At 38.3% G+C, this 13,230-nt stretch overlaps 1 protein-coding gene across 8 annotated transcripts in view; it reads left to right on the forward strand.

The window, feature by feature from the left end:
- pde8b (phosphodiesterase 8B) overlaps positions 1-8,875 on the forward strand; it is a 51,197-nt gene extending 42,322 nt beyond the window's left edge. For all 8 annotated transcript variants that reach the window (XM_062434270.1, XM_062434274.1, XM_062434272.1 and 5 more), the window contains 7 exons: positions 1,162-1,291; positions 2,359-2,557; positions 4,752-4,969; positions 5,085-5,223; positions 5,439-5,606; positions 5,776-5,905; positions 8,766-8,875. In XM_062434270.1, the coding sequence (XP_062290254.1) occupies positions 1,162-1,291; positions 2,359-2,557; positions 4,752-4,969; positions 5,085-5,223; positions 5,439-5,606; positions 5,776-5,905; positions 8,766-8,875 (1,094 nt within the window). The remainder of the gene's footprint in view (positions 1-1,161; positions 1,292-2,358; positions 2,558-4,751; positions 4,970-5,084; positions 5,224-5,438; positions 5,607-5,775; positions 5,906-8,765) is intronic.
- The last annotated feature ends 4,355 nt before the right edge of the window (positions 8,876-13,230 follow it).

Below are 13,230 nucleotides of genomic sequence, written 5' to 3' on the forward strand. Positions count from 1 at the left end.
TCTTTTTACTGCCAAACTCTCTATTTTTTGTTATCATCCTTCCACTGCAGCTGAACAGGAAAACACTGACACACAATGAGGGAATTTGGCACTAAAAAGACTGTAAGAGTGAAAGATTTGCACTTTATTTGACTAATTCAGACAGATGAAGCTTCATATTATCTTCAGATAATATGAATACATTTTTGCTCCAAACAAGGACTGTGGATTTTGTCTCCCATCACTTACGTTGTAAGCGTTTTTTGGAAAAGATCTTTTAATGGTCAGTATGAACAGGAGGAATGATTAAAACCTGTATCAGTGTTCATTTGGGCACTTGAATGTTGTTTTTAAGACAAACCTAAAAAATGATGAGCCTATCCTTTTTAAAGAAATAGTTTGATATTTTGGGAAATATGTGTTTTCGGAGTTAAATTAGAGTATTGATACCACTCTCGTGTCTGTTTATTGAGCTTTGAATAAAGACTGGAAACAAGGGGGAAGCTTGGGTCTGTCCAAAGTTCAGCACCAGCACCTCTAAAGCTCAGTAATTAACGCACTCTAAAAGATGACTAAGACAAAGCCAAACAGCACTTAATGTTAATGAGAGGTTGAGTCGAGAACAGGCGGGAGTGTTCGCCTGTGGCCTTAATCACTACTGAGATTATGGAACATGAGGTCTGCCGTCTTGAGTGAATCTCATGAATAAATATGAAGTGTAAGGGTGGTTATTGTCCTGATGAAAGCGCAGTAGTATTTCTTTTTAGCGTGAATTTCTCCATCCGAGCTTATTACGTAACTCCGTTATGATGATTAAAGTCACAAGACAAGGTAACTGAGAGGATTTAAATCAAGGGTGTATTTTCCAAGAAGCTATCTTCTTTTTCATCAAGTTGGAAACAGTATCGTCATCTCGGCTCTGCTCGTACTGATTTTTTTTTTAAACAATCTTATCTTGCACCATCTTTCTACTGCATGCTCAAAGGACCAAATTTACAACGTAAGACACTTAGTGTGTTTGCACATGTATATAAAAATGAGAGAGCCAAGGTTGATACAGTCGTCCATTATTCATCTGTCAAATCCCACACAGCGCTCCCTCTTGGTTTGCCCCCTTTTATGGTCAAAATCACAATGAGTTCAATGTACGTGTGTGTGTGCACGCTCCTGTTTGTTCCCTAGATATGAGCCAGAGCCAGCTGGCCATCCCAGTCACTCTGAATGACGTCCCTCCGTCCATCGCCGAGATGCTGAATGATGAGGAGTGTTGGGAGTTCAACATCCTGGAGCTGGAGGCGGCTACACACAAGAGGTACGGAGACGATGGAGCCAGAATGACGCAAAAGATTTTAAATTTGGGCTCAGAATTGAAGTCGTTTGATTTAGTTAACATGTAACATTTCAGCAGATACTTAATGTTTATTGATATAATTTTTGTTTATGAACGTCTCCTAGTAAAAGCTGCCTCGGTGCAATATATCAACAACTTAAAAACCACTGTTGTTCAAACTGTATCACAGATATTCAAGATGAAGTGAATGCTGGACTTGGGTAGTACTTTCCATTTCGCACAATATAGATGTGGAATTAATTACAGAAGACATTAAAAATTCAAGGTCTCATCCCTCTGGATGAATTAAAACGTTTAATTTTGGACACTTTAGAGATGTCTGTCTGTGCTCTTGATGGCAATGAGAAGACCAGATCAAATAGGTTGTATAATAACTGTTACATCACATGTCTTTGGTATTCTCAGAATTGGCAGATTATGTCTTTTGACATAAAAAGAAAAAAGAAAAGTGGTTAAATCTTCTCCCTCTTATGTGAATGGTCAATGTGTCAATTTCTTCTTCATAAAATATAAATACAAGCATTTAAAGGAATAATTGGACATTTTGAGAATACACTCATTTGCTTTTAGCCTAGAGTTATTTTTTTCCTGTTCTTGTTGGTTTGTCACTGTTTCTAAGAGAGATGGAGAAAACAAGGATATATAATTATTTACTTTATTTATACATGTGCATTTGAGTTTCATGACCAAAATAAACCAAACATAACTTTTTTGCACCACTCATCTAACTTCTCATCTAATTCTCAGCAAAAAATGAAAAAGTATATTCCCAAAAATGTCAAACTGTCCATTTATGAATATTGCTACCTACAGAAAATCTACTTTTCTAACATTTAAATCTACAATAACTCAGTAGATGGCTAATAATGATCCAAATTAATGAGGGTATAGGCTACATGAAGATATTTCAACTAATAATCATAGTCACAGTAAAAGAAGATGCTAGAAGGCAGGATAACAAACGTGCCATAAGGAAGAATAAAGGCTACATTACTTTTGGTATTTAATGCGCCATGTGATCCCTGCAGACCGCTGACTTACCTCGGGCTGAAGATCTTCACGAGCTTCGGCGTGTGCGAGTTCCTGAACTGTTCGGAGGCGACGCTGCGCTCCTGGCTCCAGCTCATCGAGGCCAGCTACCACTCCTCCAACTCCTACCACAACTCCACGCACGCTGCAGATGTGCTGCACGCTACTGCATACTTCCTGCGCAAAGAGAGAGTCAAGGTTAGAGGAAAAAACACACACATATGAAATGATTTACACACAGTATATGGATCAGTGATGTTTTTGTGTGGCCATGTGGTTTAGTCGAATTTAAAGGCGTTAAAACTAGAAAATATACGTATGAATAACTTGCACACATTCTTTTTTGTGGACCAGCATCAAATTTCTGCTTTTAATCCATTTTGAGAGAATATATTAGAGGATTATGGCAACAATGTCTAAGTGGTGTAACCATAAAAACTTTTCACCAAATAATTCAACTTGCTTAAAAACACTGAATTCTCAATAAAACACCATATCAACTAGTTTGGCATTAACCATCTCAAGTTTCTTTTAAATTAAGTTATTATTTGTATAAGCACACTTAAATACACTGTAGGTGGATAAAATATTCATCATTCTTTTGTGGTTACACCATTTGACATTTTCAGGAGCATTCAGTCTTACTTTTGGTTAAAAAATGGTGCAAATGTCATGTCTTGTTGTTAGCAGACTAAAAGAACTTTACCGTACTCCTAGCAGGAAAACCAAAGTGTGTACATTAAATCTTAGCACATGAACCAGAGGTTGGGGAGGCAGAGAGAGCTACAGCATCAACATAAACGTATCATCAGAGATGTCAGTGTGAGACTGTGAAGCATGAATGAAACAGCTAATGCAAAAACAGCTCATGCAACTTCAGTGCCTGAACTAACGCTGTGCTCCATTTGTTGCTTTAGTCATGTGCTCAGTTAAGTTTATGCGGTTGTTACTTCCTGAACAGCTGGATGGAATCATACCAACATAGCATAGCTGTAGAACACATAGATCCTCCACATTATATTTTACATATCATGAATTTTACATTGGTTTTAACATATTTTAATAATCACAACCAAATGCAATGTTTTTAAATATACTATGTGCTATATGAGGACTACAAATACCTTTTTCATTCTATTAATGTTAAATCAAATCCACTTTATTTATATAGCACGATTTTAACAAACACAAGGTTTCCAAAGTAATGCACAACAAGATAAAACACAATAAATAGATAACACAATAGAAGCACAATAAAAAGATGAAGTAGACAATAGAAAGATAAAAGCAATAAAATAAATAAAATGCACTGCCCGCACAAGATAAAAATATGCATGTATACACATAAAATCAACACTCTACATGGTGTCAAAAGCCAAAGAAAAGAAACATTTAATGCATTTCATAACTTCTACTGATTTATATTCAAGGAAAAAGATTGATAAGGACTTAAGGGATCTCTCCTCTGTTGCTCCCACTGTGGTTTCTTCCCTTTTTCCCATTAAATGAATTTCTTTGGGAGGTTTTTCTTTATTCAAACCAAAGATCTGAGGACAGAGAGTGTTGTTTGCCCTTGAGGCAAATTTTGATTTGTGATTTTGGGCTGTATAAATAAACTTGAGTTGACTTGTGCTATGTAGATTTTACCCAATAAAAAACATTGCTTACAAGAATCTGGATTATGTACACTAACAAGACACTAAGGCACCAAAATAAACAAAAGTAATTCCCTGTTTTTGTTTTTCGAGGTTTTTTTTGTTTTTTTTAGCTTCTGCAAATTCCACTTTTGGTTGCTGGACATGTGCTTGTTTGGAAAATGAGTTGATGTGTTTGTATACACATGTGACTTATTAGATGTTTTTAAATCAGTGTTCAATTTATTAGCACTTGTAACTGAACAGAAAATCATATCAGACATATTCTATATGACTAGGTGGCCAAAATATGAAAGACTCGTCTCCCTTTTGTCACTAAATCTCATGATGATGTTTCCTAATTAACAGCTGATAAAAACAAACACAGATTGTTTGAATGACAGCCAAGATGTCAAAGTTGTATGCTTTGATTTTGTTTATTTGAGTGAGCTGCTGCAAAATGTCAAAGATGACACGGATGCTGTTAAAGTGAAAACACAAATATGGTGTAAAACATCTCTGAGTATGCTGGCTCTGTTTTGAACATGATTTATTAGCATTAGCATCCACAACAGCCCCCAAAATAAACCAATCAACATCATAATGAAAAGCATGTATAAGCACTGCAATCCATGGTGCAGAGTGATATATTAACATTATTAATTACTCATTAAAACCAATAAGCTCTGGCTGGTGTCTGTGTACATGCAGAGCAGAGCGGTACTGACATGACTCTGTGTCTCTGCTGTTTTATTCAGAGCAGTCTGGACCAGCTGGACGAGGTGGCCGCGTTGATAGCAGCCACGGTGCATGACGTGGATCACCCGGGAAGGACCAACTCCTTCTTGTGCAACGCCAGCAGTGAACTGGCTATCCTGTACAACGACACGGCGGTGCTGGAGAGCCACCACGCCGCCCTCGCCTTCCAGCTCACCGTCCGAGACAGCAAGAGCAACATCTTCAAGAACATCGACAGGTCAGCCATAGTAGTAGCAGCCATAGCACTAGTGTGGTTTTATATATATATTCCCTCCACATGCTTAGTCCTAGACACAAAATCTCACATTATCCTCCCCTCACGTTGCTGACAGGAATCAATTCAGAAACCTGCGGCAGGCCATCATTGACATGGTGCTGGCCACAGAGATGACCAGACACTTTGAGCACGTCAGCAAATTCGTCAACAGCATCAACAAGCCAATGGCTGCCATAGAAGAGACCAGCACAAGTGTAAGTGTCAGATTGAATTAAATCACCCAGAAAGGCCACAAAAGACAGTAAAACTTCATTTTACTGGTTTGTATTTTTTTTTTAAAAGAGAAAGCTCAAAGCTCTGAGATTGTTATTTAGTTAGTAGTGTTTATTTCTTATTATATACAGTATCATGCATATATCATTTTTTCAGTATGTGCAGATGCTTATGTTTTTCCACATTGTTCGTGCAGAGCATGAACAGCGACTGCGAGGGTCAGGCTAACATTAGAAACTCTCCAGAGAACCGTCTGCTGATAAAGAGGATGTTGATCAAGTGTGCAGATGTGGCAAACCCCTGCAGGCCGCTCGAGCTCTGCATCGAATGGGCCGGGCGGATCTCCGAGGAGTACTTTGCACAGGTGCGGGAACAACACTAACACAGCTCTCTGGATCATTTTTTTGCATTGTCTCATTTTGTATAATTTATCATATTTTTACGAGCTGCAGCTTTAGATTGAGTGTGTGTTTATCTTTTGTTTCTTAAATATGATGTACGTGTGTGTGTGTGTGTGTGTGTGTGCCATGCAGACAGATGAGGAGAAAAGACAAGGGCTGCCGGTGGTGATGCCAGTGTTTGACAGGAACACCTGTAGCATACCCAAATCTCAAATCTCCTTCATAGACTACTTCATCACTGACATGTTTGACGCCTGGGATGGTAAGAACAACGAGTTCATTCATTCATTTTTTCCCTCTGCTACAGTGTGCTTACATGTCTTCTTCTTTTTTTTGTTTTATCTCTGTGTGGGTTGTTTACATGTACTGTTGTGTGTTTAGTCATTTCCTTTTCCACTTTATTCCCAAATAAGCTTAGTGCGCCCCATACATTTTACTATTAAGTCTGATTATGTGAGTAAAACATCAGGGTCAAAAGTCAGAGGCTGTGAGTGAGACACACAGGAAGCATGTTTGTTTATAGTTGTTTATGGCAACGCACTGCTTTTTTTTAAAGGGGTCATATCTTGCTTTTTGCGATTTATATAATTTTATAATGTCAGATCTCTATGTTAAACATGGTAGAATTTGCTTATCTTTAGATGAAAGTGTATAAAAAGGGACCCTAAGCTTTAAAAATCAGGATTTCAGCCTGCTCTGAAAGCTTGATTTGCAAAGGTACTACTGCTTACTTTTTATAATAATGTCAGATCAGGAAGGAGGTCTGAAGTAATCATGTAAAGATATTCCTTAAGAAGACCCAGAATATAAATATAGAACTGGAAATCTGCATTATATGTCCTCTTTAAATACTTAAATGCTCACTTTTATAGAATTGTAGTAGCTGTTTGCTGGTGCTTGCTCACCTGCTTTTCCTCTGCCTGTTGCCCGGTTATACTGTATGTTTGATGAATATTGTTTCACATCCTCAGTTAATTGCAAATTGTCTGTCCTTCTTTGTGATAAATGTCTCAAACTCACAAGCAGTTTTGTTCCCTGGTGGATAATTAAATTAAGTACAGACATTAAGTATGAGTTTATACTTGACGCACAGGGGTTTGATTTTGGGGAAGAAAGAGAAAAAAACCTCAAGTTTCATTTACTTGCCTCGTACACAGTCAAATATTCATTTTTGTCGTTCAGAGACTTTCTGATCCTCATACAGATCTGTTTCCTTGATGGGATTTCCATTTCAGTTGCAACCCTAAACCACATTTTAACAACCTTTTGATATATTGCTCTTTAGAGACAACTCCCCGAAAAAATTTACTCCAGCCTTCTATGACTTTTTCATTTTTCTTGGCAGATTGCAGGATAGGAAAATGCAGGAAAAGTGGTGGTGAGGAGGAGGATGAGAAGGAGGAGGAGGAGGAGGAGTCATAAGAAAATGGGGAGGGATAGTAATGGTGCTTATAACTCCCCATTCCCACTGAATTTCTCTTTTAGTTTAGTCTCCCCAAGAGGGAAGTTGTTTACTGTCAACAGGGCTCTGATGTCACGGAAAGATTTCAAATGCCAGTGGGGACGGACAGAAATTGCGAGGGCGCCAGGGGAGTGGGAAGTTGGGAAAATAAGAGAGGGGATGGGGGTTTACGATCACTCGGTTCGGGGAGGGACGAGCATTCAAGTAGAACTTCACTTACACCTAAACACAAAAACACTCACGCAGCCGCTTCCAATTCACCACGGGTCATTTTGAGGTCTCGGCGGGGGTCAGGCTTAGTTCCAGGCACCGAGCGGAGATGCAGCGTGGGTCAGGAACGAGCCGGAAATCTGTATGTAAACAGAACAAGAACACACACACACACACACACACAAGTTCTGCAGTGTGTGTGTGTGTGTGTGAGAGAGAGACAGAGGAAAGGCAGGGAGACCTTTCAACCCCGGCTGTCTCTGTTTTTTATGTGGGAGCAACATTGCAGAGTGTACATAACATTAACCGCTGTACATGAACTAAGCACACACACACAGAAACACCCTCATACACACACACACACACATCGTCCTCCCTTATAGATCATGAGGAACAATGACAGGAAGTCACAGATGATCAGGTTTCTGATGAGTTGACAGGTGTTTGTGTTTGTTCCTGGAATTTCATTCATTTCTTTTACCTAGAAGGATATTCTCCCATATTCTCAAGTCTGTTCTCACTGCTGTTCATACTGGCTCTGAAGAAATGACTTTATAATGTGATTTCAATGTAAGTTGTTGCAGGACAAAGTGCACAGTCCTAATTATGTGCAAAAATGCCATCAATCCTCAAGCTAATATGAGGCAGCTGCAGTCAGATTTGGCCAAATCAGGGTTTTTTTCTTCCATTTTGTATTAAGTTGCATTCTTTTAACTACATAATACATTCTAGAGCTGAAACGATTAGTTGATCAACATAAAATTACAGAAATTAGTTGCTGACTATCTAATCTGAGGATATGCTGCTTTTGTCGGTTTTATCTTGTTGAGTATTTTTGTGTTTTTACCGTGGATTAATCTGTCAATTATTGTATTGATTTAATTGTTTATCGTCTTTAAAATGTCAGAAAATTAAAGGTCCATTGTGTAAAATTTAGTGGTATCTAGCAGAAGAGACTTGGCAGAAATGGGATAAAATAATTAGTGTATAATCACCTGAAAATAAGAATCATTGTGTCTAATTACCTTAGAATGGTTTCTAACCCTAATTGGTTTCATCAGTTACCTCCCTATAAAATTCACTAGTTTTTGTTTCCCTTTTCTTGTAGAGCCACAGCAGATTCATGTGTTAAAAAGGAGGGAATTTTAAACTAAAGACCTGCTCTATATCTTTAGAAGATACCTCTCTGATTTGACTTACACAGACTGCTGAAGTCTCATATTAGCTTCAGCTTTGATTTGCATTTTTGCACAGAATAAGGACTGTGGATTTTGTCCTCTGTCTTTTGTTGGAATTGCATTATAAAGGGTTTTCTTACAGCTAGTATAGACATGAGGAACAAAATAAATTTCATTGTTCATACAGTCGTATTGAATGCAACAAAAAAAAGCTACTGTATGTGTGTCATTGTTTATTTCTTCTGTAACCCAACGTCTCTTTCTCTTCTCAGCCTTCGCCAGCCTGCCTGGTCTCATGGAGCACCTGTCGGAGAATTACAAGTACTGGAAAGGCTTGGACGAGATGAAGTGTAAGAGCCTGCGCCCTGCCCCTGATTCTTGACCGGTTCCTTGTCGACCCCCTCCTCTCCTGCGGCACTTCGAGCAGGGTGTGACCCCCCCCCCGCGCGGTGGAACAATTAGTCTCTTCGGCTGTGATTCGACGGAGCTCTGTGCCCTCTCATTTGACCCAGGACACAATCGTGACCCAAAGATGGGCGACCAGGGACCGTGAGAGCTGACGTCAACGACTGATGCCGTTTCTATCTCAAATCACAGCCTCTTTTCTTGTGTGATTCAGTGGAGAATAGGTTGTCATTTGAAGACCCCTACCACCCCCCTTCCTTCCTGTTGCCACTCGATGGCTCTGTTAAGTATTCCTAATAGCACCTCTATGAAACTGTGTGGACCTCGTGGCTCACCTGACAATCTGTACCATACAGTGCAACACACCAGAATCCTGCACTTTAGCTAATCAAGACATTTTAATTTTGAGCTACTCTTTGCTTTTTTTTCGCAGTTTTCGTCTCTCTTGTTAATTTTTTTCTTTTTTCTTTTCACAAATATTTTTAATTTTTGCATCTGTCTGTTGTCATAAAAGCAATGTGGCGACGAGGTGGTGATCTTGGCTAGAGGCACTGATTGAAAATAAGTACCAAGAGAGACCCAGAGATCTGTCGAGGCTTGTCGGTGGATCTGTGTGTGTGTCTCCTTTTTACACCTTCAAACTTATTTTTAAAATTGCCAACTTGTGAAGGTGCTCAGCTGGATTTTTTTCTTTCTTATGAGCTGTGATATATTGTCTACAATATAAGAGACACTTTGACTTGTGTCAGGGACCAAATTCTTAGCAATCAGGGGTCCTTGCTGGTACTGTATGTACAAAACTTGTACGTAGACAGTTAGCTGAGTACCAGGGTCCAGCTGAAAGGTTTTCTAGACATCCAGTCCCACATATAGAGGCGAGATTTAAGAAGGGCTGTGAAGATCATGTAGCCACGTAACAGGTGTAACAGGAATATCGCACCCCAAAAAAAAACTACTGCTATACTTTTGCGGTGATAACAAATGGAGGAAAAGAACTGCACTGTATCAGAGCTTTCAGTACAAAAAATATCAGATGTCACATATTCAGTTATGTGACACTGGACAGGACACAAACTGTAGATGCTTGGACCCAAATAAGAAGAAACAAATCTGAACAGTACACTTGCAGTGCAGTGCTGTTGTTAAAGTAGCATGTAGCTATATGTTCAAGGTGGAAATGGACCTCAAAGCGTGTTGACAGACGTGTGAAGGAGGCATCAGAGCCATGTTTTAGATCCAGTCTCTGTCTAATCAGCTCTTTTGCCCACATATTTTAATCTTGAACCACTTTTACTGTGTCTCAAACTCCTTCTGCCACAATTCACCTTGCAGTTGGCTTTTTCTTTGGGGGGGGGGGGAGAAATCTAGTTGCACATGATTTTTAAATAGACAAAGGCCATTTTTTTGCTATGAGATTTGGAGGATGTGTCTGCCCTCTAGTGGCTAAAATAGGGTATTGCAGAAGTCGTACATATAGTAAATCTGTCAGGGAAGGATCCACAGGAAATAAAGTATTACCCCAAAGTGATCAGGAGTAGACAAACCCATGATTTATCAAGAAATGAGCATTTATAAACAGAAACGGAGAAATTTGAGTATTGAAGAAGTTATAGATAATGCGTTTCTGTATAATTCAAAGCACTTTTTTTTTCTTTTAATTCTGACATTTGAAGGTGAAACAGTATTGAAGCACTAATGCCAGCATTAAAGAGAATCCCGAAAATCAATATATGAAGTAGGAATTGCAGATTTGCAGATATCCATACACTACTTGAGCTGAATCATCATGTATGACCAGTTCTTGTACCCAAAAGGCTCCATATGAGTGAGTGAAGTGGGAAATGTTGCTGTGTGTGTGTTCAGTATGTATGAATGTATGTGTGTGTTAATCCAAGAAAAAAACACACATTACAGTATTAACCAAAGGCACAGAGAGCTCTTTACAGGTGCCTTATTCTTTGGTCATCTTTACAGAAACAAAGGTTGGTTGAAGTATCTCCTACTCTCCTCTAAAGACAAAAAAATATACAAGAAAAGCCATACATGTTTTATTTAAAGTAACCTATGAGATCAAAATATACAGTACATATATATATTTGACTTTGGGAATGTTGCTTTTATGGTCTGTGCTACAGTTGTTTGAGTTGGTGAGTCAGTGTTAATAGTTTTTGTCACAAAGGTCCTGAACATTGGATCATTTCTGTTTTGTACACTTATGAAGTTTTTAAAGATTAAAGGACAGAAACTGAATCAGGTGCAGTTGGATCAGATGTGAATTACACATTTACAGTTTTCACTTTAACGAGACAGAACTGATCACATCCACGTTTTAAATGTATTTATGATGATGTAGTAATTTTTATTGATCAAGGTCTTAATCAATGCCTTAATCTTGTCACGTCTCACTGTTTTAGGTCTGCTATTGTTGCAATACACTGTAAACTACCTAATGTACCTGCTGTTACTGTAAATACGCAGCCAATATATGAGTTTTTTTGCTTTGCATTTTTGCATAATTTCCTTTTTATGTAACTTTTCTTGTTTTTGGGGGGGTGTTTATATGTTGCAGGGATAATTTCCAAAAACTCTCAAAAACTAAACAAAACACAAGATTTCAATTTTTTTTTTTACAGCGACTTGAAACATGGCTCCACTTCTGAATGTTTCATGACCGCTCCGCTCTCACGGATCACGAGAAGAATATTTTTGCTAATCGATTATGAAGATTTCTACTCACAAAAGACAATTTGAAACATTTCAGATTTACATGTCAGACAAACATGCCTTTTTTTTTTTCTTCTTTCATTTTTTATTCCTCTATTCCTCTGTGAGCAGCAATGACTGGAATGTGATGATATCAATTAGATCAGATGACAGCCTCGCTTTGAGTCTACTGAGGCAGAACCGGATTGTATAACTGCTTGTTATGTAATGATAAGCCTTCATCGTTCACAGTGATTTCTATTTCCTCCGTCTACTTCATTTCTGACACTGATGGCTATGGCTGCGGACAACGTGCCAACTCTGTGTTATTTTGTATAATTTATAAAAAAAACTGAACAATAATTAGAAAGCGCTAATGTTATATACAGTATATTATTTTTCAAAGAAGAAAAAAATATTATTATTATTATTATCATTATTATTATTATTGGCCATGAGAACTGTAATGTGTGTTTTTGAAAGATTTTACTGCCTCATGCATAGTAGTGACAAAAGCTTTTACTGTCAGAGTCACTTAAAATCGACCATGTTTGTTTGAAAAGTTTAATGTATTTTGCTCTCTCTGGATTATGATGTCTTATTTTGATGTTCTCTGTCAAACACAAAAATGTATTGTAAGAGACGATTAAAGCGTTTAAATATGATGGTTGTTACATGAATGGCAGCAGCCAATTTAAACTAAGAGACTTAATACATCAATGTGAGTTAAAATCACGGTGATGAAGAAGAGTGTAGATTCCTTCTGATCAGGCAGATGTTATAAAGAGGAAACCTGCAGGATAAAGCAGCAGCTGCAACATTTCCCTCATAGCCATCATAGAATAACTGACGGTCAACTGGTTGCTTTAGTTTGGTGAATTATTTAAATAATTGACTGTAGTTTGAAGCTGAAAAATCCCCCAAATTTCAACAAAGGGCCGTGAAAAAGGCTTATACACCAAACATGAAGAGGAATAAGAAGGAGGTCTGAAGGTGTTGAGACAGCAGCAGTCAACATATATATTCCTGCTAAACCAGTGGTCTCCAACCCTGCTCCTGGAGAGCTACGGTCCTGCATGTTTTAGGTATATCGCTCCACTCTAACACACCTGATTCTAATAATGAACTCGTTATCAAGCAGCTGAAGCTTGTCAAAGGGCTTGATAACAAGTTCATTATTAAAATCAAGTGTGTTAGAGCAGGGCGATATACCTAAAACATGCAGAGCAGTAGCTCTCCAGGAGCAGGGTTCACTGTGCTAAACCCTGACAAGCCTCCTGAATGTACCAGAACATGATCCATAATGGGGAACGTCCAGTACGAGATGACTCCACTGACATCACATCCACAGCTGCAACGATTAGTCAATGATTTGGCAACTATTTTGATGATAGAATAATCGAATCAGTCACTCTTCAAGCAAAATAAGCTTCATAAATGAAAGGATTTGTTGCTTTTCTTTCTTATATAAGGATGGTAATGCAATGTTTGGTTTAGGAAAACAAGGAGTCTAAAGATGTCACCATGGAGTCTAATAATGATGCTAATGGCAATAACAGTCAGTTGCAGCTATATTTAAATCATCAGTAAAATATTCCAGGCTAAAATAAAACACTTCACACATTGTTT

The sequence above is a fragment of the Scomber scombrus genome, chromosome 15, assembly GCF_963691925.1.
Source record: "Scomber scombrus chromosome 15, fScoSco1.1, whole genome shotgun sequence".
NCBI classification, from domain to species: Eukaryota; Metazoa; Chordata; class Actinopteri; order Scombriformes; family Scombridae; genus Scomber; species Scomber scombrus.